At 55.3% G+C, this 25,035-nt stretch overlaps 11 protein-coding genes across 11 annotated transcripts; 4 read left to right on the forward strand and 7 right to left on the reverse strand.

Annotated features, from left to right (window-relative positions):
* Positions 1 to 118: 118 nt before the first annotated feature.
* On the reverse strand, positions 119 to 1,868 carry BJX67DRAFT_378820 (MDR family MFS transporter; the record flags this gene model as incomplete). The annotated part of the gene is made up of 4 exons (XM_071032416.1): positions 119 to 718; positions 780 to 960; positions 1,009 to 1,191; positions 1,243 to 1,868. The coding sequence occupies 4 exons, from the start codon at positions 1,866 to 1,868 to the stop codon at positions 119 to 121; spliced, it is 1,590 nt and encodes a 529-aa protein (XP_070888744.1).
* Positions 1,869 to 3,033: 1,165 nt separating this feature from the next.
* BJX67DRAFT_321031 (uncharacterized protein) lies at positions 3,034 to 3,494 on the reverse strand. The gene has a single exon (XM_071027330.1). The coding sequence runs from the start codon at positions 3,437 to 3,439 to the stop codon at positions 3,194 to 3,196; it is 246 nt and encodes an 81-aa protein (XP_070888745.1). The 5' UTR covers positions 3,440 to 3,494; the 3' UTR covers positions 3,034 to 3,193.
* Positions 3,495 to 3,960: 466 nt separating this feature from the next.
* BJX67DRAFT_378822 (ankyrin repeat domain-containing protein) lies at positions 3,961 to 4,611 on the forward strand (the record flags this gene model as incomplete). Its single annotated transcript, XM_071032417.1, has 1 exon — positions 3,961 to 4,611. One exon carries the CDS (start codon positions 3,961 to 3,963, stop codon positions 4,609 to 4,611), a length of 651 nt encoding a protein of 216 aa, XP_070888746.1.
* A 2,994-nt stretch (positions 4,612 to 7,605) lies between these two features.
* BJX67DRAFT_378823 (uncharacterized protein) lies at positions 7,606 to 9,764 on the reverse strand (the record flags this gene model as incomplete). The annotated part of the gene is made up of 2 exons (XM_071032418.1): positions 7,606 to 9,102; positions 9,156 to 9,764. 2 exons carry the CDS (start codon positions 9,762 to 9,764, stop codon positions 7,606 to 7,608), a joined length of 2,106 nt encoding a protein of 701 aa, XP_070888747.1.
* Positions 9,765 to 11,955: 2,191 nt separating this feature from the next.
* On the forward strand, positions 11,956 to 13,410 carry BJX67DRAFT_346948 (M24 family metallopeptidase). Its single transcript, XM_071028475.1, has one exon. It carries the CDS (start codon positions 11,994 to 11,996, stop codon positions 13,371 to 13,373), a length of 1,380 nt encoding a protein of 459 aa, XP_070888748.1. The 5' UTR covers positions 11,956 to 11,993; the 3' UTR covers positions 13,374 to 13,410.
* A 70-nt stretch (positions 13,411 to 13,480) lies between these two features.
* On the reverse strand, positions 13,481 to 14,974 carry BJX67DRAFT_378825 (uncharacterized protein; the record flags this gene model as incomplete). The annotated part of the gene is made up of 1 exon (XM_071032419.1): positions 13,481 to 14,974. One exon carries the CDS (start codon positions 14,972 to 14,974, stop codon positions 13,481 to 13,483), a length of 1,494 nt encoding a protein of 497 aa, XP_070888749.1.
* A 17-nt stretch (positions 14,975 to 14,991) lies between these two features.
* Positions 14,992 to 16,330, reverse strand: BJX67DRAFT_321044 (threonine aldolase family protein). Its single transcript, XM_071027331.1, has one exon. It carries the CDS (start codon positions 16,266 to 16,268, stop codon positions 15,159 to 15,161), a length of 1,110 nt encoding a protein of 369 aa, XP_070888750.1. The 5' UTR covers positions 16,269 to 16,330; the 3' UTR covers positions 14,992 to 15,158.
* Positions 16,331 to 16,732: 402 nt separating this feature from the next.
* Positions 16,733 to 18,424, forward strand: BJX67DRAFT_378827 (M20 family metallopeptidase; the record flags this gene model as incomplete). Its single annotated transcript, XM_071032420.1, has 1 exon — positions 16,733 to 18,424. The coding sequence occupies one exon, from the start codon at positions 16,733 to 16,735 to the stop codon at positions 18,422 to 18,424; it is 1,692 nt and encodes a 563-aa protein (XP_070888751.1).
* Positions 18,425 to 18,597: 173 nt separating this feature from the next.
* Positions 18,598 to 20,917, reverse strand: BJX67DRAFT_391781 (amino acid permease/ SLC12A domain-containing protein). Its single transcript, XM_071034850.1, has 8 exons — positions 20,488 to 20,917; positions 20,329 to 20,436; positions 20,163 to 20,273; positions 20,013 to 20,118; positions 19,806 to 19,968; positions 19,673 to 19,755; positions 19,411 to 19,620; positions 18,598 to 19,351 (listed from the first exon to the last, which is right to left on the reverse strand). The coding sequence occupies exons 1-8, from the start codon at positions 20,666 to 20,668 to the stop codon at positions 18,643 to 18,645; spliced, it is 1,671 nt and encodes a 556-aa protein (XP_070888752.1). The 5' UTR covers positions 20,669 to 20,917; the 3' UTR covers positions 18,598 to 18,642.
* Positions 20,918 to 21,076: 159 nt separating this feature from the next.
* Positions 21,077 to 22,369, forward strand: BJX67DRAFT_346955 (PEX11 domain protein). The gene is made up of 3 exons (XM_071028476.1): positions 21,077 to 21,489; positions 21,550 to 21,707; positions 21,757 to 22,369. Exons 1-3 carry the CDS (start codon positions 21,324 to 21,326, stop codon positions 22,090 to 22,092), a joined length of 660 nt encoding a protein of 219 aa, XP_070888753.1. The 5' UTR covers positions 21,077 to 21,323; the 3' UTR covers positions 22,093 to 22,369.
* A 17-nt stretch (positions 22,370 to 22,386) lies between these two features.
* On the reverse strand, positions 22,387 to 24,241 carry BJX67DRAFT_391783 (major facilitator superfamily domain-containing protein; the record flags this gene model as incomplete). The annotated part of the gene is made up of 2 exons (XM_071034851.1): positions 22,387 to 24,010; positions 24,056 to 24,241. The coding sequence occupies 2 exons, from the start codon at positions 24,239 to 24,241 to the stop codon at positions 22,664 to 22,666; spliced, it is 1,533 nt and encodes a 510-aa protein (XP_070888754.1). The 3' UTR covers positions 22,387 to 22,663.
* Positions 24,242 to 25,035: the final 794 nt, after the last annotated feature.

Raw genomic sequence — 25,035 nt, forward strand, 5'->3', positions numbered from 1 at the left:
ATCCACTGCGAAAGCTACTGTATAGATAGCGCGCGTGGCAATGTTTTTTCGTCAACGCCAAGCGAGAAACTATTTACATTCGTTACTATCTGAAATACTTCTACAATATGAATCTATACTACGACTGCTTCTGCTTCACCGAGCGCCACTCAACCAGTAGACTCCCCACAACCGTCGTACAAGCCAACGCAACAGGGAGGTACCAAGTCCGCGTCAAGCTCCCATTAATCCCAGCCAGGACATCATCCAGCTGCTTCGCAGACACCCCATCTGTAATATCACCCAGCCCATGCGCCCCCATATTCGCAGGCGTCAAACCCGGCACAACACCCCCCAGCCTCTTAACCAACTGGTTCGTAAATAGCACCTGCGCAATTGCAATGAACACTGCGGGACCCATACTCTGTCCGAACAGGATAATCCTAATACCTAGATTCACATCTGCAGGTGGGAGGGTCGTCTGCACGGCGGCCTGCGAACCCTGGAACCCGATGCTGCCGCTGAACCCGGCGAAGCCGGAGTACAGGATTATCTGGGCGAGCGGAGTGTGCAGGTTGTAGGTTGTCATTAGGCCTGCGGCGACGGGCATGCAGATTGAGGCGAAGACCATGAAGGGGGCGTAGTAGCCGAAGGTGGTGGTGCCGAGGCCTTGCAGGAGGAGGCCGATCATCATGCTGACGAGGATGGGGATCATCAGGTAACCGCTTTCGCTGGGGGTCTGGATCGAGTGAGTATCATTTGTCAGTTGGTTCGGAAATGGCCGGGGCTACGAGGCTTACCCGGGACCGAACGACTTGGTAGTATGTTGGGAGGTACCACTCCAGGACGTTTGTCATGGAATTCGTGCATGTCGTGAAGATGAAGCCTGCTATGACGCTTCGGCTCTTGACAATGCGGAAGGGGAGGGCGGCTGAGTCTCCGTGACGATGTTGATTGAAAATAAAAGTGGCGAGGAGCACCCTGAATACAACGAAGAGTCTAATGACTTTGCCATCTGACTAGGGGTACTTTGTTCTGGCCCATGATAGCGCAATAAAGAGCGCTGTTAGGGACGGGATGAACAGGCAGTTGCTGATGATGTCGAGCTCTCTGATCTTCTGGGCCAACGTGAGCTCGTCCTCGCGGGTCCTCGGGTCTAAGAACAGGAAAAACATGGCAGCCAGCGAGACAGCACCGATGGGAAGATTGATCCTAGGAGACGTCAGTCACTCCTTGTGACTAGGGTTAAGGTGGGAGGGGTACCAGAAACACCATCTCCACCCTAATGACTGTGTCAATGCACCGCCAATGATAGGCGCTGCAATGATAGCTAGCGACTCGAAAGACGCTATCATCCCCGCAAACGCCGGGCGCCTGTCGAGCGGGAGAATCTGCACCAAGACGGCGAAACAACCCGCCAGCTCGCCCGCGAACCCCACCCCTGTCACTGCCCTGCCCACAATGAACATTATCGACGAAGCAGCAGTGGCACAGAGCAGAGAGCCGACGAGGAAGATCACATTACTCAGTAGGAAAATCGCGCGAATCGAGAAGAGGGTGTACAGCTTCGCGAAGCCGAACTGGAAGGCGCACGTGCAGAGCCGAAACGCGGAAGAGTACCAGCCCATGTTGGCGATGGTGTGGAAGTCGTTCGTGATGCTGGGCACAGTGGTGGCCATGATGTTGGCGTCGAGGCTACCCATGATGAGGATCATGCATATTGCGATAGTGATGAGCCAGAACTTGGAGCCTGTTGGGTAGTTTGGCTTGTTGGACTTGTTGGGGTTGGAGGTCTCGACTGTCTGGGCCGAGGCTGTCGGTGGTTGTTGCGGTGGATCGGGGATGCTTGCGTGTTCGAGGGGAATCACCTCTGTGCTGGTTGTAGTCATTATTGTACGAACTTCCAGAGCCAGTGGGATGACAGAGAGTTGGGACAAGGCGAGGAGACCTTGTTGTTGAACATGCGGAGTGGGGGAAGTTGATGGTCTGCATAACTGACTAATAATTCATTCCCACCAATAGTGGAATACCATTAATACGCAAGCAGAGAAGTGATAAACTTGAGGAGGTAGTATAGCTGGTCACTTTTACCATGGAGTTTAGGAAATTCTAGACTGTTCGAGAGGCTTTTAGCATCGCATCCTCGCGCTCCATTACCCAGAAAATTGGTTGATTAATATTTTATGGGAGTTAAGGGCGCCTCCTGTGAATACTGGGTTTAGTTTATTATCTCTTCATGGCCTGTGCCAGGCTCTTGATGAGATTCCGTGTTCTCCTTTGCCTTTTCTTCTCTCGTTCGCATTAGTTTCTGATGAAATGATTCTGTATATTCATCCGGATCCCACGCAAGCACCCTGTTTTCCATCTCCTCGAGCTTCCTCCTTACCAGGCATTCCATTTCAGCTCTTTCGGTTTCATCTAGCACGCCCAACCGCTCCTTCCAGGCCTCATTGACATCCTCGGTCTCTGTCGGCCCAAAAAACTGCTGGTTGATTTTCTGCTAGTAGATCAAGTCAAACGCAAAGTTGTGCAGAATCGCATACACCACCCAGAAGTCTCCGCTCTCCCAACTCTGTTGCATCTTATCCGAGAGCTGGCCCTGGTCGTGCTGAGCGGCCGTGCCCGTGCCCACGGCCATGTTTTTACAGTGTCTCAATGCTGTGAGGAATGTTTTGAGGTGGCGATCGAACGTTCGTGCCCAGTCCTTAATCCCTTCCGACCAGTACTCGGGCCTCTTGATGAGGAGCCACCATGGTGGCGCGCGCGAGAACTCTACCGGTGCTGCGTATGTGAACTCCCAATCTACCACACTGATAATGTGTATATCCTTATTGAGAAGAACATTTGCTGGCTGGAAGTCATCACACCAGAGCTTGAATGGTCTATTCTTGTAACATGGCAGAGATAGTTTCTTGTCTCGGGCAAGCTTGTAGAATAGCTTTCTTGCCACGAACTTCTAATGACAGTCATCCGCGGACTGTACTGCGTTGTTTCTTTGATGGAGTAAATGCTGGATGTTGAGCTGTGCCAGAGCTTCAATGTATGAAGATGTTGTCTTGAAAGTGGCATCTCGCGGTGGAAGTTTCGATCAAGGTAGTGTTCCCAAACACAGGAGCTTGTTTATATTCATTAATAATAGCTGGCTGCTGACTTCCCAGGAGAAATCATTAACCTGATTGAGTAACCCTATTTGAGGAAATTCTGGCTTGTAAAGCTAAAGGAGAACCCTTGCTAGTTGTGCATATAGCATTCCAAGCTTCTCTTTATTAATACTCGGGTCGAGGACTCCGCGCTCTTTGTTTGGACACCCTGGCGTATTAAGGGCATTATACATGGTTGTTTTATGCTCAATATGGCTTATCATGATGAAAGGGCTCAGGTTAAGCTGGCTCTCCTCCCTTGTCCCCCAGTGAAGAATGAACGGAACTGGGACAGATGTCTGGTCCGAAATATATCGCATTACCCCAACTTTGTTCACAACTTTCTCCTCGGGAAAAAGAATGGCGCCAGGCTGTGAAAAGTGGATGTTGGTTACGCTGTATGTGTACTTCATCTGGAGTGTGATATTGAAAGACCCCTTTCGAAAGATTGTAAACTCAGGATCATTGCTGGAATCAAACTTCAGGATAAACTTCGCAATCGCTCTCTTAACATTGATATCAAGAAACTGAAGCAGCCAGTTGTCGGAGACATCCTCGGATTGCTCCCATGCAACATCATCGTAAGGCTCCATGTTTTCAGACGTGCTGGCGATCAGTTTGGGGACAAAAAGGCCGCACTGAAGAGAGCCCACGCGAATGTGTAGTGAGATCCTGAGCTGGACCTAGTCGATAGGAACGCTACTATCAACACAGGAAACGCCGCGTTGAAGAGGAAAAAGGAGCTCTCAAGACGATGCAATCACGTGGCTTGGTCGCACAAGGCACAGCCTCGCCCTCATCGTCGCTGCCTCACTCTTTCCCTCCTCTGCCTCCAACCACAATGGCCCTTCTTGGCCTGCCCAACGAGCTTCTCACTGGAATAGCTGAGCAACTGGAGTTTGAAAGCGAGATTGAAGCTTTTGCGCGAACATGCAAGACCCTGTATAACTTGCTCAACCCCTTTTTGTACAAGAACAACGTGCGGCATGGTGATAGCATGGTGTTGGCCTGGGGTATTATCAACAGAAGTGTCAGAACAGTCCTAATGATTCTAGATGCAGGAGCTGATCCTGACGAGTGCGACAGGCACCAGCTAGATCGCCTAGTGGCACTGGCTGCGATTCGGGGCAACACGACAATTATGCAAATTCTCAGAGAGAGGGGCGTCAACTTGGCGAGAGACCGCGGATGGGGCAACCCATGTTCCAAATACTATGATGCAGACGAACCGGGAAGCTTGCTTCTTCTCGCGGCAAAAAATGGTCATGAATCGCTGGTCCGCTTTCTCGTGGATTTCCTACCCAGGCAGGGAGACGTCGACTATCCCCTCTCGCAGCATGGGAAAACCGCCCTATGCAAGGCTGCAAGAATGGGGCACCTGCACATAGTCGAGTTTCTTTTAGACCAGGGAGCACAGATCGACTATGAAGATTGGGACGGCTATACACCCCTGGTTATGTCCTTGCACAAGTGCGATGTTGAAATTCCCTGACTGCTCCTGGACCGGGGGGCCAACCCAAGACTTGGACCTTTTGAGGGCTGGGATCTGATTTCTTGGCCGGCTGGATGCGGTTGTTTAGAAACTGTTAAGCTGCTTCTTGATTGGAGCGTAGTAGATGGGGACCGCCAGTTTCCCACGCCATCTGATGGCAAATTTCTGGGCCCTCTTGCAAGTGCAGCACATTGGGGCTACTGGAGCGTAGTGGATTATCTTCTCGAACGCTTCGACTATGTTTGGCTGATCACAACCCCTGAGGACAGGGAGATATTCCTGTGTGTGGCAGCCGCAGCCGGGAAGGTAGAGCTCGTTCGTGACCTGTTGGATATCCATGGCTATGGTGTCAGCGTCGATTATACAAACCCCAGGCCCTACCCAATACATGGCCCCCCTCTTTGTTGCGCTGTCGAGCAAGGCCACTCAGAAATCGTTAAATTGATGCTTGACCACGGCGCCAATCCCTCACCCCACCTGGAGCCGAGGAGTACAGTTTCGAACCCACCACTTAGCTACGCCGTTGGGAAGGGCTATGAGAGAGTGGTCGACCTCCTTCTAGCGGCGGGCGCTGACCCGAATGACAAACAGTGCGGTACTCTAGGTTTGCCGCCACTCTTTTCCGCCATTTGGTTTGAATCTATCTTCTGCCGCCTTCTTGCGGCCGGGGCCGATCCCAATGTATCGCTGTTTGGCCGATATTCTGTAGGTCAGCGAGTGGTGGCCGCTGGGAACATCAACGAGATACAGGCATTGTTGGATCATGGAGTTGACCTCGCGCAGCACCTCTGAGGTTACTTGCCATTGTATACTGCTATTCAGGGTGGGAAGCCGGTCTTCGAGTATCTGCTCAAGGAAGGACGGTTGGATGAGCTCCTTTCACCGAGCGGAGTAAGCGAGTCTGATGTAGAGGAGGCGTTCAATGAGGCTGCAGTGAAAGGCCAGGTGCAACTCGTCGAACTCCTTGTTGATTGAGGCTTCCCAATCGAGACTGCGAACAAGAGGCTCAACTTTTTCGCTTCCGCTGCCATGACTAACAGGAAAGACGCAGACCCTAGTGCAACTATTGACTGTCTTCTCCGACACGGGGCCCCTCGGCATGGCAAGTACGGGCTTGATGGGGTATTGTGGCATCAGGACCTTTAAGATCGCCATGCACGTCTGTTGCTTGATAAGGGTGCAAATCCGCTGGCCATGGACGGGGAGGCATTGATTAGAGCGGCGAAGAATACCTTCAACCTGGAGTTAGTGCTGGTGCTACTAGAAGCAATTGACTCGATGGACGAGCCGTGGACGGTGGTTGCGCCCTGTATACGGCGGGTAGAGGAACGTGCGAGGACGACAAATGACATGCTCCTGCTGAAAATAGTGCGCCAGTATTCCTGGCGCAGGCAGTACCCCGTTCCCTAGCACTGGATGCGGTTTATAGTCCTATCGTGGCCGTGCCTTTTCGACTTTAGGGTTACATAAGACGCGCTCTCAATTGATCGAATTATATTTGCACTGTGAATTCGTTGTAACCCAACCCACCACGGCCACAATCATGATCAGCCAGACGCGGCCCGGCGCATGGCCCCAAACGGGGGACCAAGGAGCCGCGTCATCAGCGCGGGGCGCTGGTGCACTTTAACGGCTTTAGCAGGACGATATTCCTCGCGTGTCGGGCTTTCTTCGTCACCGCTGGATTTGTGTATGGGGAGGACTACTTTCTTACTAGGAGTGGGTGTATGACAATGTGATGGCCTTTGAGAGGGACGAGAGAGTAGGGAGAGGGAGTCGTCTCGTCAGTCTGATTGACGAGGCGTATCGGGAGATTGTAGAGGAGTTACAGACGCAGATCCAGCGCAGCAGAGGTGTCCGCGTCGGCTCCAACGACAGTTGATCGACCTTCTATCTATCCCGCCTGAAGAGAAGTTCGACCCCTTCATTGACCACCAGTATACCGCGACAGTCGCACGGCATACCCTGCAAGGTGTGTGTGCCATCCAGATTTCCTGAGCCGACTGTGTACTGGGTTAGAAACGGAGAAACACCCAAGATCTGAATGTATAAGGCTAGAATAACCACACGGCTACATGGGGCAGGATTCCCCGGAGAACTGCTCGAAGAGATTTTCCTGGACTCCGCTCCTCGCGTGCAGCAGTCTCGATCCGATATTCCTGTCCATGGGGGCTACAGCTCTTTACTCCCCAACTAAGCGTAATATACACGCATGTGCAACTCGACGTTTTTGAATACTAGAGTACATTGCACAGTTAATCCCTGTCAAGTAGCTTTATTCTTTGCTTTAAATGTGCCGCGTGTCGATGTTGGCGCCAAGTATGGCTAGCCCTAAGAAGCCATCCCAGAATGCCCAGCGGTGCCCGGGCATTGCAACAATCTGCACAACAGCCCCGAACTCGCGCGGGGCCTGCGCAAGCGTGCATAACCAGGACTTCCGCGGTCCTGCGCTGCCGTACTACTCGACTATAGGGCCGCCGGATGCGCTGCCGACGCATCTGGTGCTTGTCGGGTTGGCTGGGTTGGGGATTGTGTTGCTCTAGTAGGTTGAGCCTGCTCTATTGGCGGGTGAGGGTTACAATACTTTCGGATGAGTATCTATATATCTGCCATGTGTAAGTGTCTTCGGATCGGCCGTCGGAAGAGTTCCGTTCGAGGCTTAGGTGTTGGGGATCGGGGTATTGTTTATATTGTTAATCAGGGTTGCGGCTGGAGATTCCTATCCAACGCCTCTAGGGCCGCACTGAGACGTTACCTATTATCTGTCCATTCATCAAATAGCGTAGTCTATAGATAATATACCCCATCAGATCCATGCCCATGTCTATCCAACCCGGCAACAATCAATCCAGACGACAATAAATCAAATCAAGGAAATTAGCATCCTACTCGTACAGAAACTCAACCGGAGGAACGCCAGCGCTCCAAACCAGAAACACAGGCTGCACAAATCGAAACCCTAATGCCAACAACATACCTGTCCCAGTCATTCCCCTATCTACGCTGACTGCGAGAGTTAGCTGCAGGCTTGTTCACTGAGCGTTTCTTCCGCGGTCGCTCCTCCTCGGCTCCCCCCGTTTCTTCGTTGCCATTATTGCCCGTAGTATTCAAGTACTCTTCTTGGTTCGTATACGCCACTTGGGAGCTTGAGGGGTCCGGGTAGTAACCGAATGGAGCGTTGTTCCGCACCACAGGGTTCTCGATATACTGCTCGAACGGATCATACATCCCATACTGTGTCGACGGACCGGGATCAGTAATATTCTGGTATGCAGTCTGAGAATAAGGACCAGGTTCGGTATATCCTCGAAGACCAGGTGGTGTAGATGGCTCAGGGTCAGAGAAGGTCTGGAACTCAGGCTGTGAGGGACCAGGATCAGCGATGCCCTGGAGAGCAGGGTCCATCATACCAGCGGCCACTAGGTCCTCAAGCTCGGGCAGATCAGGACTGGTATGTTGGTAGTTCTCGAAGACAGTTGAAAGGAAATCCTGCTGTGCATTGGGGTCGGGGAATGGCCTCAGCGGATAGCGTTGGTGCCCCGGGGGAGGTAAAGAACCCAGAGCCCCAGAGTCGCTGTTCGAAGTCAGGCCGCCAGTGCCGGTGCCAGTGCCAGTGCCAGTGTCCGTGCGAGTGTTCGTGCCCGTGCCTGTGCCCGTTCCCGGACTCCTCTTCCTCTTTCTCACAAGCTTCCTTGACCCTGAAGCGCCGCTGCTGCCCGGAGTTGCTGCGGCTTTGGGTGCTGGTGCTCCCTGGCCGCTGCCGCTGCCGGGAGTGGTTGGAACCTTGGGCGCTTGGGTATTGCCCCTCCTTGCAATCTTCATCATACCTTGACCGTCCCCGAGATTCGTGTACGGTCCCAAAGTAAGATCTGGAGTCCGTTGTCGTGCGTCCGGATCAACCCCTAACCCCCGAACGACCCTCCTCAGGCGATGTATCTCCCGCCGCGCGCCATGAAGCTCTTGGCTCATGCCATTCATGTAGTTCGCCATGCGTTGGAATTCGTTTGTTATATCTGTCATATTCCGACAGTTCAAATTTGGAACGAATTGCTCGGAAGGCGGGGGGGTTGGCGAAGTTCTCGGGGTGGCCTGTGGCGTGGCATTGTAGAGGTCGTCGTCAGCCGTACGGTTCTGGTTCTGCTGCTGCTGTTGCTCGTTTGTCTGAACATCATTTCCCTCGTTCGACGCCTCCCTCCGGCGCCTACGCGAGGGCCGAGTGACTGGCGGGAGGGGGTCTTGTTCGATCTGATGTTCCCCCTGTGGCTGCAGTGGGTGTTGAGCTACTGGTATTCCTGGCAACTGGACGAACGCCGTCGGCGCCCTCAAGGGAACTTGTCCTGGATCCACGGCGGGTGTTGGCAGTGGCAGCTGCCTCGTTCTGCCTGTCAATTGATTTGTGACGGTGCAGGGCCACTGATCGGTTGTGCATCTGCTGCAGGCCCTTCCAGTGTTCGTATCGCACTTCTTGTTCCCCAGTTTGTCACCTATAGTCTGCAGCGGAGGTTAGCAAAGGTATACAGGAGCATCAGGTGAACAGCACTCACATGGCAACGATCACACAGCTTCGTCGCGGTCTTATTCTTCGTCCTCGATGGCGGCAGAGCCCGCGTGAACGACGCATAGTCCGTCTCGACCCTCGTCCCGGGCTTCAGGCAGCCCGAGTCGGTGTAGTAGTCGGTCAGAGCAGCCATTGCATCTCTTCCCCGGCCCCAGCTCCGCTTGTCTTCTCTTGCCAGAATACGGGCGTCCATCATTGCCTGCAAGACGTTGCGCGTGGGCACCGGCAGGAAGTGGTATTTACCCTTTCTCTTTCGCGCCGGCTGCTTACTCCGGTTTTGTGTTTCTCCTCCTCCGTTTTGTCCTCCGTTTTGTCCTCCTCCTTCTTGCCCTCCTTGTTCTTCTGTTCCTCCTCCTTCTGCTCCGCCGCCGCTGCCCTCTTCCTCCTCGTCCTCGTCCTCGAACTCAATCAAGTCATCTTGACGGTCTGCCGGCAATTTCCCCTTGTCACGTCTGCGCCCATCGTCGTCAGAGTCAGACCCGTTCCCTCCACCCCCGGAAGCGGCAGCTTGTCCGTAGGCATTCTTCTCCGCAAGGAGCCTGGACATGTACGGGTCGACGCTTGCCTGTCGGCTGGCGGCTCTCGTAGTAACCATCGTGGTGGTAGTTCAAACTGATATGATATGATATGGTATGATATGATATGATATCTCTTGCCAGAAGGTATCGTGAGAATGATATTCGGAATAGAAACACAACAACACACGCTGTATGGTATGTCTGTATTATAAACAAAGTGAAGGCTGCAATGGAAGCCATGGTGATGGGATGGCATCCTATTCACTTTAAGTAGAATGTCTTCACTCCAGGGGATGAAGTCCATCTTTGTGTCGATGCTCTCTGAATCAGACGGTGAAAGGGTCCATTCACTGGGGCCAATTGCAGAGGATTCTCGAGACTCGAGTTTGTCTGAACGGTTCGAGAGGGTGGATAATGGATTAGATTTGATTACAAAAAGGACAGGCTTGGATGAACGCATGATTTAGTAGTGCCTTTATTCAGACACGGGGTGTTGACTATCGACAATAGACTGGAGACAGAGTAAAAGGCAACAACAGATATCTGACGCTGGACTCCAAGACCTCATAAAGCTTGGTTGATAGAAGAGGAGGATATAAGAGGTGTAGCCAAGCAGGTGACCAGACGTTGTTATCAGATGAAACATAACCACTTTGATAGAGACCTTTTCTTTGTCCCCGTTGTTTGTCCCCGTCGTTTACTTCCTCTTGCAGACATAATGAGCACCGAGTTCCAGCTAACAAAGACCGAAACAAGAACAAGAGGGATGAAACCTGTACAAAGCCGACAAAGGAACTTGAAGCTTCGACAAAGAATTATACAGGAGAGCTGCTCAGGAGTCGGATTTGCTGACGCAGGCGAGCGTCTTTTGATTTTTTCGCGAAAAGGACCGCGATTGGCATGTTGTCTCGCAACGGCGGCTAATGTGTGAAGTAGGGCAGATCAGGTACGACCCGTCGAGGCTGATAGTCGCGCTCTGTTGAGGGCTTGCCTGCATTCACTCTCTGGACTCTCACCCAGTATGGCAGGCGCTTTAATGGCCGACTCAGCTGAAGATAAGGGCTCAAAGATCGAACAACCGTATAAACATCTTTGGAGCAGAATATAGATGCAGTTATACCGTACATAGGAGGCGCCTCTGCTTACGGACACAGCCAGCGTAGAGCCTGTCCTTCTTATCATTTACTGCTTGGGGGTGATTGCAAGAGCCGTACACCCTATAATGTGGATATAGAGAATGTGTCTCGAAGACTGAATCCCTAACTTAATACATGAATGCGATTACGTTACTGTGCTGGGGACTCCGATCCCTGCGAGGAACCGAAGCTCAGGGCCGGAGTCACAACCGATTAAGTGTTTCATTAGCTCAGACGCAGGCGCATTCGATTCCTTCTAAGTTCCAGTCCCTCAGGGCTCGGCTGCGTTCACAATTCGACCCACCATGCGAAACTCGGGAGGAAGAAAAGTGTGTGACTCTTCCATCGAGGGTCGACAGCTACCTCGTCCACGAACATGTAATACCCTGGTCCAAAGAAATTCTCCTGCGCGTTATAGATTCTCCAGCAGGAATGTGGAGCAAAAGCATCAATCATAGTGTTTGAAAAGAGTCTAAAGAACCCCTGTTAAAGCATGCAGCAGAGAGTGAGAATCATGCACTGCAAGCATATCTTTGGACACTCAATTATCACGTATCCTTGACTACATCGACAAGGTATTCAATATATCCCACCAACCGTCAGGCCCGACCGATATCGCGCGGGGGGGAAATTTGATTTGCCAGATTTTTGTTCCTGTCGGGTTTGCTCGCGACATTCTTTCACTTCCATTAAGTGAAGATGATTGAACTCCTCGTTTGTAAGCACTCATCCGCAGAGGGGAGACGGAAGAAGCCCTGGCGCAGGGATGGTGTTGAGCAAACCAGAGAATCCAAGTGAGCAAACCATTCCTCGTGTTCTCCGAGATTGGAAGGAAGGAGCGACGTCAAATGCAGCAGTCGAGTCCAGATCCGTCACATGAACACTGAAGCCATGCACGAACTCGTGTTCCAACGGGGATTCTTGCATCTGGCAGTCTCGGGGCTTGTTTTCCGCGGCGTTCATTCGCCCCTGATAAGCGTTCCTGTCTTACGAGGCCGTACAGCCGGGGGGTTACTAGCGTCATGGTGTCTCCAAGTCCATGTCTGGGCCATGCCCCGCTCAATGAGGGGGAAGTATATAACCCAGATCCCCAGGCAACCCTCGCAGTGCAGTCTTCACTTCACTTCCCTTCCTTCACATCTCTGAATTTTCCTCGAAAGTAGCCACACCATGGCCCAGAAAGTCCTCCCCTTCAAGAAAGCCCTCTGGTTCTCCGAAGCCGAGTACGCCCAACGCCGCCAGAATGCTCTCGCCCTCATGCAGCGCGAGAACCTCGACGGCTTCCTCATGACCAAGCAGGAATCCCTCTACTACTTCACAGGCTTCGACACCTTCGGCTACGTCTTCTTCCAGGCAATGTACTTCCACTCCGACGGGTCCATGAAGCTCATCACCCGCATCCCAGACCTGCGCCAGGCCCTCTTCACCTCCATCCTCGAGCAGAAGGACGTGCTTATCCGTTCCGACGACGCAGGGAGTAACCCCGTCTCCCTGGTGCCCAAGGTCCTGCGGGAGTTCGGTATCAATGACCCGTCCAAGCGGATCGGGTACGAGCCGGATTCGTGCTCGCTCACGCATCGCTTGGGCAAGGCGCTCGAGAAGGCTGTTGAGGGAGTCTGCACGCTAGTCGACCACAGCGACCTCTTCACACGGGAGCTCCGAATTATAAAATCCGAGGCGGAGATGCGCAAGGTGCGCAAGGCCGCGTACCTCGCGGACTTTGCGCTCGTGCGCACGCTCAAGCTCGCGAAGCCCGGCGCGTATGAGGGCGACCTGTGGCGCGAGATCACGGGGACCGTGTACGAGGGTGGGGGCGACGATCCGGCCAACGAGAATATCCTCGTCTCCGGCAACAAGGCCGTGCTGACGCGGTACTCGGCTGGGAAGGATAAGATCGAGCGCCAGCTGACCGCGGAGCATGCGGCGGTGTATAAGCACTACCATGCGTGTCTGATGCGGACGATTCCGATCGGGGGTGTGACGAAGCTTGCGCGGCGTATGCACGAGGTGAATGTCTTGCAGATGCAGGCGGCTATGGAGGCGTTGAAGCCGGGGAAGCCGATGGGGGATGTGTTTGAGGCGTATGCGCGCGTGGCGGACGAGAATGGGTTCCGCGATCAGCGGTTCAACTCCTGCGGATACTCGCTGGGGGCGACGTTCTCGCCGACGTGGATGGACTTCCCGATGTTTGTGCGCGGGCAGGACGTGATTGTGAAGAAGGGGATGGTGTTCTTCATCCATATCATCCTAATGGATAAGGCGACGGACACGGCGAGCTCGGTGGGCCAGACGGTGGAGGTCACGGAGGATGGGTGTGTGAGTCTTTCGAAGTTGCCGTTCTGCTTGACGCGGAAGCAGACGCTAGCAGCTTGGAAGAAGCTGAAGAAGGCAGATTACGGGTTCACCAGCGAGGAGGAGGATGAGGGGGAGAATATCCGCGATATCGAGCTGTCGGACGGGGACGAGAATGCCGACGACTACGAGGTTGAGTACGATTTCAGCGAGTACCAGTCGGCGGCTGCACTGGGGGATCCTACGCAGGCTGCCTAGATATTGAATATGAGAATGGAACTACTTCATTACTTAATAATCCTCATCTATTTCAGGGTCGTCGTCGGCAAGAGGAATTCCAGCGTCGCACACGCTCCGACTCGGATTCATCGGTCGAAGATGCCCATCGCCATCGGCACCTCTGCTGCCCCCAGCACTTTCTTCACGCGCTTATAAGACACCCAGACCCCGACCCGGCTCGTTTCAGCCATCCTGCGGAGCTGTCTCACCTGAGCAGACTGGTACACGCCCGGGTTGTCGGGATCAACAAGATCATTCCCGTAATATATCAGTCCCCTTAAGTCCAAGACCACCTCCTCAAGCGACGCGTGCTCTCTAGGAGTGCCCAGATACACATCCAGCGCATCGATGACATCCTGCAGAGCATGGTCCGATACGCGATCCGTCAGCGCCTCCGGCTCCGCTCCCTCAGGCGATATCCAGATCACGGTTTCGTCGATCAGAGTGAGATGGTGCAGGTTCGGAGGAAGCACATCGGCCAACCGCGGCCTCTTCCCCAGCAACAGCTCAACCGGGATCTTCAGGCGCTTGACGGCGTGGAACTCGCGCAGCGAACCCATGGGGACGGCGCCCAGCCTGCGGAGGGGGACGCCGAAATGGTCGGTGCCCCTCTCGTTGTTCCTATCGTTCCAGCGCACGTCGACGGTCAGGAACTCAACGCTGCTCGAGACGCGCGTGAGAGCGGAGTGCAGCAGTGCGAAGTCGATCCGTTGACGAAAGGTGTCCATGTCATTCACATCACGGACGAATCCGCAGTAGAGTTCTGTGAGGTTTGGAGCGAGGGCGAGGAATCCGTCCACCTCGTCCGCTGTCATGTTGCAGTCCCATAGCCGTAGGATTTTCAGGGACTCCAGGGGGTCCCTGATGCCCCACTGTTTGATGTTTGGGGAATTGACTGTGAGCTCGAACTCCTTGAGCGCGGGGAGGCAATAGAATGGGATAAACATCGCATGCTCAACCACCGCGCCGGCCACCTGGTCGACCCACTCGTCGTCACCGAGCAGGACATGCCCGAGACGGTTGAAGAAGTCTGAGCCCGGCCGTATCATGTGGTTTAAGACCTTGCTCAGATGCGTTGACCGGTGGAGCAGCGGCGTCGACAACTGCAGCAACTCCAGTGCCCCAAGCTGCGATATGAGCAGCGATAACCACGCATCGATGCTTCCCCCCTGCAGTGCTTCAACCCACGCCTCTTGATCGGCGAGCTGCAGCTGCTGCACCAGGCCCAGCGCCTGCGTGCAGAGTTCCGAATCCGGTTCCTGGGGATCCGGTTCCTCGAGGTAATCCTCTTCAGGGCCGAACACATATTCGTACGAAGCCTGAAGACAGACACTTTTGACGAGTGCTGCTAGCTTGGGGTTTTCTATGAGGCTCCGCAGGAGAGGCTGGAGTGTTTTGCGTGTCCATTCCGCGAGATAGCCCGTGCAGCAGTCCCAAAGGTGGATCTTGCGGTAGAGGCAGGCGGTTGCCAGTGGTCGGATGGACTTGGAGACGAGGGCGAGCGAGTAGTGAGACCTGAACGTGCAGTGCTCGAAGATGAGCAGCTGGAGCTCCGGTGGGAGTGTGGACAGGGCTGGCATGGTCCTTTGTTTCGCAGGTTCAGTTGGACGCCCCTGGGTTTGCCGTCGATGATCAGGAGGTCGTATTGAAGTTCGGACAAATTTAGGGCCCGCCTTTGAATCTGTGGATCTGGATCATCTTAAAACTTTTTCATGTCTATCCCAATAAGGCTTGGCGGCGTGTATGTTTAGCTGTATCCATCGTTCAGCTATATTCATTCATCTTCGATGTACTCCCATACCCCCCCTTCTGCACCTTCGACACGTATCCCTCCGGCAGCTCCTTTGTAATCCTCACAGCCTCAGCAATGGCCATCTTCAGGTTGTTGACAGCCTCCTCGCTGATCTGATGGTGCATCGCAATGCGCTCATCCATCAGCTTCACTCCAAACTTCTCACACTGCTCCAGCAAAACCCCCATATCAACCCCCGACCTCTCCGCATCAATGAAGAAGAAGTTCGTATCGACTGGAATCTGCGGCACAACGCCTAATCCCTTCAGATCCGCTTCCAGCTGCTTCGTCTTCGCATGCGTCTCCGCCATTGTCGGCCACACCTCGCGCACGCCCACCAACGCCGCAGCAGTGAGCACCCCAGCCTGCCGAATCCCACCCCCCAGCTGCTTCCTCAGCCACCTCGCCCTCTTAATCCCTTCGCTGGTCGTCGCAAGAACACCCCCGACCGGCGCCCCAAGTCCCTTGGAGACACACATCGACACACTGTCGAAGTATTGACAGTACTCGGCAAGGGGAATCCCCGTCGCCGCACTGGCATTCCACAACCTCGCCCCATCACAATGCACCTTAATCCCATGCGCCCTCGCAAACTCCGAAATGCATTGAATCTCCTCGAGCGGCGTCAATACCCCCCCAATCGTCAATTCAAGACTAATCACCCGCGTCGGCGCAACATGCACATCCTCGCCCAGAACAACCCACCGCTTCACATCCTCCGCCGTCATATACAGCCCGTTCCGCGGATGCACGGGGGTCACCATCGCCTGCGAGAGCACGGCCAGGCCCGACCCTTCCTCGGCATACACGTGCGCCCTGTAGTCGCAGAGGACGGAGTGCGGCGGCGGCTGGGCGAGGTGGATGCGCACACCGATCTGGTTGCCCATTGTCCCCGAGAGCATGAACAGCGCGGCCTCCATGCCTGTGAGGCGCGCGATCTCGGCCTGGAAGGTGTTTGTTGTGGTGTCTTCTTCGTAGACGTCGTCGCCGAAGGTGGCCGTGGCCATAGCGGTTAGCATTGACGGGGTGGGGGTTGTGAAGGTGTCGCTGCGGAAGTCATTGTGGGCGGGTGAAGCAGGCATCTTGCTGAGGCTCTGGGGGATGGAGAGGATTGAGAGTGGTTGTGTCCGTGAGATGTTTGTATGCTTCTCTCTGTCATGGATCGCAATGGATCCCCGCATCAAATTGATTTCTCCAAGTCAGCCCAGCGTATCGGAAAACCTGCGTCGGTAATACAAATACACAATCGCTGCTAAGCATTCTTTCTCTCCACGCCGCGGCGGGCGCGGCGCGGCGCGGCTGTCCAGATAAGGCAGGCCTCGTATTGACCCACCATGGATCAGCGGGCGGGATGGAGATGAGACGAAGACTGAGTCTGGGGTCTCTTTCGTCTCTCAGCTCGGCGGAGAGGAAGTTGGACGGAAACGAGAAGCTGGGTGGGCTTTCCTTGGTGAATTGCTCGGGTTTGGGATGAGGACGCCTCCGGAGGAGAGACTTTTTCCTGGTTTCGGAGCAGAGAGCTTCAGATCAACTGGCCTGATGCACCATGGCAGGCCTTGGGTTCAGAACTCTCCTCGCCCTCGCCATCGGCCTCGCGGCAGCACTCTTCTCCCTCGACGCTCTCAAGGCCAATGTCATTGATCAATTCGCCATCTTCACCTCAGATGCAGCACAGTACACACCAAACCAGTCCGGCATATGCCACCAAGTCCCAGCCCTATCCCCCTCTAACGCCGCCATCGAGCAATTCATCCGCGACAAGACCAACTCCCCAGCCTACCACAACGAAATAATAACAAAGCTCACAGGGATCATCCAAATCCCCTCCGAAAGCTACGATGACCTCGGCCCCATCGGCGCAGACCCGCGCTGGGACGTCTTTTACCAGATAGAGACCTACCTCAAAGCGCAGTACCCAGCCGTGTTTGAGACAGTGACCCTCGACCACGCAAATACCCACGGCCTCACCCTAACCTGGGAAGGCAGCGTCCCCGCCTCCGAGGCGAAGCCGATCCTCCTCCTCGCGCACCAGGACGTGGTCCCCGTTCTCCCCGAGACCGTCGCGGAGTGGACGCACCCGCCCTACGAAGGGTTCTTCGACGGCGAGGTTATCTGGGGCCGCGGGGCAACGGATGATAAGGGGTACATGATCTCGGTGCTTGAAAGCATCGACCTGCTTATCAAGGCTGGGTTCCGGCCCCAGAGGACCGTCATATTGGCCTTTGGGTGCGACGAGGAAATCAGCGGGGAGAACTGCGGACGGCCTATATCGGAGCATCTGCACGCGAAATACGGCGATGAGGGGATATATTTGATCATCGACGAGGGGTCCGTTGGCATCCAGCGCGAATTCGGGCAGTCCTTTGCGATGGTCTCCGTCGCGGAGAAGGGATACCTCGATGTCGGGATAGACGTCTCCTCAACGGGCGGGCACGCCTCCAATCCACCAGACCACAACGTCATCGGGATCCTGGCGGAAATCATCAAGGAGATCGAAGATCACCCCTTTGAGGGCAGAGTCACCGCTCAGAACCCCATGTTCGGCTTCCTCGAGTGCGCGGCCGTCCACGCGCCGCAGTCCAACGTCCCCGGCAGTATCCGGCGTGCCCTATCCCAAGTCGCACGGGGAAACACGCACGCCGAAAGACGCCTCGCGAAAGAACTGGACGACCTGCGGTACTACTTCCGAACAAGCCAGTCTGTCGGAAAGATCAGCGGCGGGCTCAAAATCAACGCGATCCCCGAACACGCGTCGACGATGATAAACCTCCGCCTCGCCGTCGAGACGTCCGTCGCCACCGTGCAGAGACACTACGAGGACCTCATCGTCCCAATTGCAGCAAAACACAACATGACCCTGGAGGGATTCAACGACTCCCCTTCCCACGCGATCCACAGAATCACCCTCTCAGCCATCGACCCCCTCGAACCCGCCCCCGTCTCCCCCGCCTCCGCAGAAGCATTCCGCGTGCTATCGGGCACGATCAAGAATACTCTATCCCCGCTGGAAAACGACACGGACCTCATCGTAACACCGTACCTGATGCCCGCGAACACAGACACGAAGTTCTTCTGGCGGCTGACGCGGAATATCTACCGCTTTACGCCGCTGAACCTCGTGCATAACCTGAATCGCGCGCATACGGTGGACGAGTTTATTCGCGCTGCGGAGTTTGTGCGCGAGCCGCTGTTTTTTGCGAGTTTGGTGCTGAATGTAGATGATCTTGTTGATTCATAGATTAAGATTATATCTGTGTCTGGAGTGAAGGCTGGAATACAAGTATTGGTGACCTGTCTTGTCTTGTTAACCCTATCTACCAACAATCTAAGCCCTCACGTCCCTCCGGTAGGCTAGGCGCTATAATACATATAAACAAAAAAAAATAAAAATAAAAATAAAAATAACCTCCCCTCCACCGTCTCCCCTGGTAGGCCTTGCCAAAAACCTTGGGAAAGCTACTCAAACCACCCATTCAGGTAATCAAGCACCTTCCCCCTCCTCGGCGTCTCATAGAGCGTCTCATACAGATCGATATCGTCCTTGGTCGACCCCAGCTTCAGATCCGCCTCGCCAATACGCACATACCGGGTCCGCCGGACAACCTTCCAGAAGACAAACGCGACAATGAAGAACCCGACCATCGTGTAGCTCGTGAAAAACGTCGTCGTGTCCCACTGCCCATCGATAAACACCGTGTACCCCAGCACAAGCGTCATCAGGAACGTGCCCCCCAGCGCATACCACGCCGCGTACGGCTGGAAGTAGCCCTGGTAGGGCAGGGTGCTCCGATCAAAGCCCTGCTTCTTCATGGTGTAGAAGAAGTGGAGGTAGGTGATGACGGTGCCGAAGTAATTGAGCAGGTAAGAGGCCGTGCAGATGCCGACGAACCAGTTGAGGACGGTGGAGGAGGACTCGCTGATCTGGAGGAGGGAGAGGAGGCAGAAGGCGAGGGCCGTGATGACGGCGTAGTAGGGGAGGCCGTGCTTGTTGCATTTTGCGAAGAAGGCGGGGGCTTTGCCGTCGAGGGCCATGCCGTGGAGGGTGCGGGCCGCGGAGAAGATGACGTTGTTGCCGGCGGATAGGACGGAGGTCATGATTAGGGCGTTGACGAGGTCGGGGACGCCTTTGATGCCGAAGTTGACCATTGAGATTACGTAGGGGGATCTATTACCATGTCAGTCTGGGGTACTTCGGAGTTCAATTTACAGGAGGGGGGCGCGCACGCTGCACCGGTGCCGCTGCCGGCTTTCTCGCCGGAGATCACGGCTGCGAGGGTGGGATCGTCGTAAGGGATGACGATGCCGACGCAGAGGGCGCCGCCGATGAAGAAGAACATGAGACGCCAGACGAAGGACGTGAAGGCTTTGCCCATGAGGCGGCGCGGGTTTTCGGCTTCACCGGCGGCCATGGAGATGAATTCGGGGCCGACCATGCTACTCATGTTAGACCAGAATAAAGAATACCTGTACTAGGAGAGGGACGTACGTGAACGAGCCTTGGATCATGCACGACAGCAGTCCGAGGAACCGGCCGGTGTCGCCGGGGACGAGGTATTCGACGAACGAGCCCTAACCTGTTAGCGAGGTCAATGTATTAGAAGGGGCCAGGGCCAGGGTACCGGGTCGCGCCAGTAGCGGAAACCGTAGGGATCCTTGTCGGGGTTTCCGCCGACCATGGTGATAAAAGTGTACATCATCAGGCCGAGCATGAGGAAGATCTTGAAGATGGACATGTAGAATTCGGAGATGCCAAAGTATTTGACCGTGAGGCCGTTCAGGACGCTGGATTGTCAGTATGTCTCTGGCTGGAAGGTCAGAGGACGCACGCGTAGATGACGAGACAGACTGCCACCACGACGCCGACGTGGATCTTGTCGGTCCAGTAGGTGAGCAGGACGTGGATTGCGGTGATTTCGTACGGGATGTTGAAGGCTAAGCGATTAGCAATAGACCGACTCTGATGCGATGATACATACCCATCAGGAAGAAATAGTTCCACCCCATGGCAAAGCTCAGAGCTTCGTCGACCCAGAACCCTGACAGACGGACGAACGGCGATGCGATGGGGAGGTAGGTGACCATTTCAGCTGCGTCTGTTAGAACTCCCGACACTCTGACTGACGGTGGATGGACTTCACTCACCGAAGCATTGGTTGACCGCGAGCACGATGGTGCCGTAGAGCACAAACCCCAGGAACAGGCCGGCTGGGCCTCCCTTGGGGAGGGAAGCGCCCATCTGCACATAGAGAGCTAACGAATGAGCAACTGACAGACCGCGAGTCCCTCCATCGCTTCACATACATGTTCCGATCGCACCGCCGACAGCAAACAGCTGGATCTCCTTCCCACCCAGCCTCCGGTGCAGATGCTGCGAGCCAGCGGAGATGAGTTCCCCCGGCAGCGCATCCTCGTTCTGTTTCTGGTCCTGGTCCGGCCGCACCGTCGGCTCGTCCGATTTCTTGCGCTGGCTGAGGGAATCCATGATTTCGCTGATGATGAGCTGAGTGTGTCGAAGCGAGCAGACGACGCATTTAACAAGCTCGAGTCCAGCAATCACAGGATCCAGCCAGTCGTCCTTTTTTTTAGTGAACCGGACTCCTGGCTATCTCGTGTTGGAGCGACAAGGTCATGATAAGCGGCGTGGGGGACTCCACTCGACCACACGAAGGGTATCATTGTGGCACTCTTCACTGGCTGTTCATTTGCTGCAGCGGAAGGGATGCTCTTCCTGGGGCTGCACCATGAAGGATGGAGCCTGATAGGGGAAGGTCGCAGTGGACGAGAGGCCGCGAGTGCGATCCACAGCCATGAGTGCTGTGGATCCGGCAGAATGCGGGGTTCGCCTCCAGGATGTCAATTCATTTCTCTTGATTTTCCTTTCACTTCGTGTGGCTCTTCCTGGTGGCTTTTGGTGGCGAACTCAATCTCAACGCCCTGGCGTTTCCCGCGGGAAAGAAACTCAGAGACGAGCTCATTGTTACCACCAGCTTGGAGGTGAGCTTTCAAGTTGCTTTTGCTGGTGGCTCGAGATAAGCGCATTACGAGGCACCCCTGCACCCTGTTACGAGGCTCCCGTTCCGCCGAAAACTCTTCACGGCCAACACGGCTCCTCACCAGGACAGCACAATCAAGTGACGATGGCCCTCTCGCCCATCAAAGAACTGGCCTCCTTCACCAGCCAAACCGCCGGCCTCGAAAAGACCCTCCGCCTCATCCAAGCCGCGAGCCAGGTCGCTGGCGAGCTCAGCGCCGACAGCGCCCGCGCCACACAGCTCTTCACTGCCCGGGATCAATTAGCTCTTGGTTTGTCGATCCCTTCGTCGCTGTCTCCATTGTTTGTCTCCTGTTCCTGATCCCCTTTAGGACGGCGATACTTTCGTCTCCTCGACTTCTATGGCTGCTTCGAGCGCGTCCATGAGCTCCTCGCCACCCCTTCTGCCCAGGGGGCGATCCTAGGAACCCTCGAGCTAGCGGAGCATACCTTTCTCGGATTGTATCTTCTCCTGGAGAACTTTACGATCGTACGTGTTTCTCCTGGCCAGCCTTGCGAACCACAGACTAACATCGCAGCTCCACGACATGAACGTCTACCACGTGTCATGGTACACGCCCCTCCTCACAGAGGCAAACAAATTCTGGTTCTACGCCATCGTCATCTCCATCGCCCGGGCGTCATGGATGCTCCTCTTCCCTCAGCGCTCAAAGGGCGAAAAGGGCAAGCCAGTGGCCCCCGTGGCAGGACCGTCGAAATCCCAGCTCGCGACGCGGATCGTCATTGACGCGTGCGACCTCACGCTCCCCGGCTCGTTTACGGGCTGGCTTCCTGTGACGGGGCTGCAGATTGGGCTGGCGATGGTTGTCAGTACGCTTCTTGCGGGGCATGGGATTTGGGTTGCGCGGCGGTAGAATCGAGGAGGATAGTCTTATTGGATAGACTTATTTTGATAGTCCTAGATGCTGCGGTCTTAGCGTGGTTCGAGGGTAGAGATAGACAAGCATTAAGTAGACGTTTGCTCGATTACGGGGTTCTTTGGCCACGTATACCCCGGACTCTGTCGCAGGAGGTATCAGGGCAGTACAGTAGAGAGAGCTAGCACTACGGATTATCGCAGTCAGTCCCCCAACCAAACCCTCCCATTCCTCCAGCCCATACTCAGGGCTAACGGAGCCTAAGGCCGGGAAGCGGACCTCCGGGGGAAGAGCGTGTGGATGGAAGGGAACCTCCGGTCGCTGTGCACCTGGATTTCAGGGCCACAGACAACAATTCCCTTTACACCGTACCTTCCCCAGGGCTTGATATCGGCCCCTCCGGAAATGGAAGCGTATGGCCCGGGGGCGTCCTCAAAGCCCTACAAGGAAAGTGCGAAGGATATATGAGGAGATACATTGGCTCGATTGACATAACCCTGATGCCGATGATAACATAACTTTATGCGCGAATATATTCTTCACCTTCGAGCCCTAACTCCACCGCAATTCAGTATCCAAACATAAAGTACCGCTTCTCATGCCCCCTCCTCGTCGGGTCCGCCATTTCCCTCGCAAACTCCTCCTCCGTCCACCCTGCAATCAGCCTCCTCCGTCTCCGATTCTCAAGCATATACGACACCCGCGTGCCCACAACCCCCAGCATCCCAACCGCCACAATCCCCAGCGTCACACAGACCGACGTCCGGTAGCTCGGCCCGTACTTCGACGAGTAGATCTGGCCCGCAATCACCCCGGACACGTTATTCCACCCATACAAGCCCATCGTGATACTCCGCGTCGCCTTGTCCGGCGTATTATCGTTCAGCCACGCCGCCGTCAACGGGTTCACCGACCCGGCCCCGATCATAATCACAAAGAGGAACCCGTACCGGACATCATTCTTCCCCGTCCCGCACGCAATCAGCGCAATGTACCCGATGATGGAGAAGAACATGGCCGCGGCGGCGGTCAGGGCGCGCTCGCGGAAGCGGTCGGAGACGTAGACGAAGGTGATCAGGGCGACGGCGCCGGCCATGAAGGGCGGCACGCACATGAGGTTTGCGCGGACGCCCTCGTAGCCCATGCCCTTGACGATGAGGGGGAGGAAGATGGCGAACCCGTAGGCCGGGACGGTGGCGCAGGTCGTCCAGATGATGATCAGCATCTTGCGCCAGTCCTTCAGGGCCGTTTTGATGTTGGGCCAGGAGACCTTGTGGTCCATTTCTTCGGTGTTTGCGCCTGTTGCGCTGTCGACGGCGGCGGTGTCGAGGGCCATGCGGTGTGTGGCGTGTGTGCGTTCCTGGGGGGTGAGGAACCAGGCTGTGCTTAGTTTGTGGGGGAGGGCGAGGAGGGCGAGGACACCGATGGCCATGGTGATTGCGCCCTCGATGATGAAGAGGAGTTGCCAGTCTTTCCAGGCGGAAGAGCGCACTTGCAGGATGCCGTAGGCGATGAGGGCGGAGAAGGCGCCGGAGAAGGTGAAGCTCGTGGAGACGAAGCCCATGCGGAGGCCGGCCATGTAGGCTGGGAAGAGGGTTCCGATGTAGTAGTATGTTGTCGGGATGAAGCCTGCTTCGAGGATGCCCAGGAGGAGACGGAGGCCGTAGAGGTCACCGCGGCTGTTCATTGCGCATTGCGCTGTGGTGACGGCGCCCCAGGTGAGGAGAAGGATGGGGATCCAGCGGGCAGGACCGACCATCCGGCCGATGGCTACCGAGACAGGCATGAATGGGACGTAGGTTGCCGCGAAGAGGGAGACCGAGTTCGAGACATCTGTCTCGAGGATGTTGGCGTCCGATACAAAGGTTTCTGACGTCGCAGCGTTGCCGATGTTGCCTTTGTCGATTCCTTGGAGCTGTCTCTGTCAGCTTGGATACCAGATGAGCTTTGATAGACCTACAAGAAACGCCGCAGCAAGCAGCGGAACAACAATCAGGTCCATCTTGAGGTTAATCCGCCTGTCGAGTCGCGCCTGTTCCTCCGACGAGGCGACATACCCGGGCCGTCGCTCCGTCGTCACCGCAGGATCCGCATGCTGGCCCTTCTCGATGTTCTCGACGTTCTCGACCTCGCGTTCTTTGTCCATCGTGGGTCTCCGATGCTGCCAGACAGTTGAAAGAAGCTGCTGGCCCCCACTCGAGGGTATTAAGTAGAGCGACAAATGCGGGGGGCGCTGCTCTGGGGTATCGACGGCAGTTCTACGCGGGAGCTAGCTGACAGAGAGCAGTTGGAGCAGATCTCCAGCTTCAGAGGGCCCAGGCAATGCACTCGCCGATGCTCCTTGCCGATATGGGCGAGGCGGCGGCGAGGATGCGTCCATGGAAGCCATGCCATTGGGATGAAGTTGGGGTCGTAAAACGTCTTCCTGATTGGCCGTTTCGAGGTTTCTGATGAGCCGATCTTCCTGGTTGTTCAGAGCAAAGACACAGCTCTGGAGGACTCTCGAATGCTCCCCAAAACGGATGGTGCTCAACACACAGAACAGCACGTCATGCCTGACAAACCCAAGTCCACCCCGCGATCCAGTCTCTCCCAGTGGATCATCCATTTACCCTCACGCAATGCATCACGAGTCCCCCAGAGAAGGGGGTCGGTGGAGACACAGTGGGGACCGTCTGGGGAAATGGGGAACACGCCTGGCCAGAATGGACTGGGCACTTTGATATGTCCCGGATGGCTTGCAAGGCGAAGTCAGCCTGAGGTCAGAACTGACTCCAATTATCCGGCTTCAGGACACGGTACTTGGCTGTGGTGGTCTGAGTCTCGAAGAAGCCGAGATCCGAGACGGATTGATTTGCACCGTGAAGGCCCTTCTGCCGGGTGAAATCTACATAACTGACCCCGGTCTGTATTCTTGGCTGTCTATCTCCTTGGCTGTCT

The sequence above is a fragment of the Aspergillus lucknowensis genome (genome assembly GCF_044049455.1).
Source record: "Aspergillus lucknowensis strain CBS 449.75 chromosome Unknown BJX67scaffold_8, whole genome shotgun sequence".
NCBI classification, from domain to species: Eukaryota; Fungi; Ascomycota; class Eurotiomycetes; order Eurotiales; family Aspergillaceae; genus Aspergillus; species Aspergillus lucknowensis.

What these genes read in the sequence shown, in the direction of transcription:
- BJX67DRAFT_321031 (XM_071027330.1), bottom strand. Translation starts at nt 3,439, where the DNA reads ATGCGATATATTTCGGACCAGACATCTGTCCCAGTTCCGTTCATTCTT.
- BJX67DRAFT_346948 (XM_071028475.1), top strand. Translation starts at nt 11,994, where the DNA reads ATGGCCCAGAAAGTCCTCCCCTTCAAGAAAGCCCTCTGGTTCTCCGAA.
- BJX67DRAFT_321044 (XM_071027331.1), bottom strand. Translation starts at nt 16,268, where the DNA reads ATGCCTGCTTCACCCGCCCACAATGACTTCCGCAGCGACACCTTCACA.
- BJX67DRAFT_391781 (XM_071034850.1), bottom strand. Translation starts at nt 20,668, where the DNA reads ATGGATTCCCTCAGCCAGCGCAAGAAATCGGACGAGCCGACGGTGCGG. An exon ending in ATGATCCAAGGCTCGTTCAC is followed by an intron (nt 19,621 to 19,672) that starts GTACGTCCCTCT and finishes TAACATGAGTAG; the next exon opens with CATGGTCGGCCCCGAATTCA. An exon ending in GGCAGCGGCACCGGTGCAGC is followed by an intron (nt 19,352 to 19,410) that starts GTGCGCGCCCCC and finishes ACATGGTAATAG; the next exon opens with ATCCCCCTACGTAATCTCAA.
- BJX67DRAFT_346955 (XM_071028476.1), top strand. Translation starts at nt 21,324, where the DNA reads ATGGCCCTCTCGCCCATCAAAGAACTGGCCTCCTTCACCAGCCAAACC. An exon ending in CCGGGATCAATTAGCTCTTG is followed by an intron (nt 21,490 to 21,549) that starts GTTTGTCGATCC and finishes GATCCCCTTTAG; the next exon opens with GACGGCGATACTTTCGTCTC. An exon ending in TCCTGGAGAACTTTACGATC is followed by an intron (nt 21,708 to 21,756) that starts GTACGTGTTTCT and finishes CTAACATCGCAG; the next exon opens with CTCCACGACATGAACGTCTA.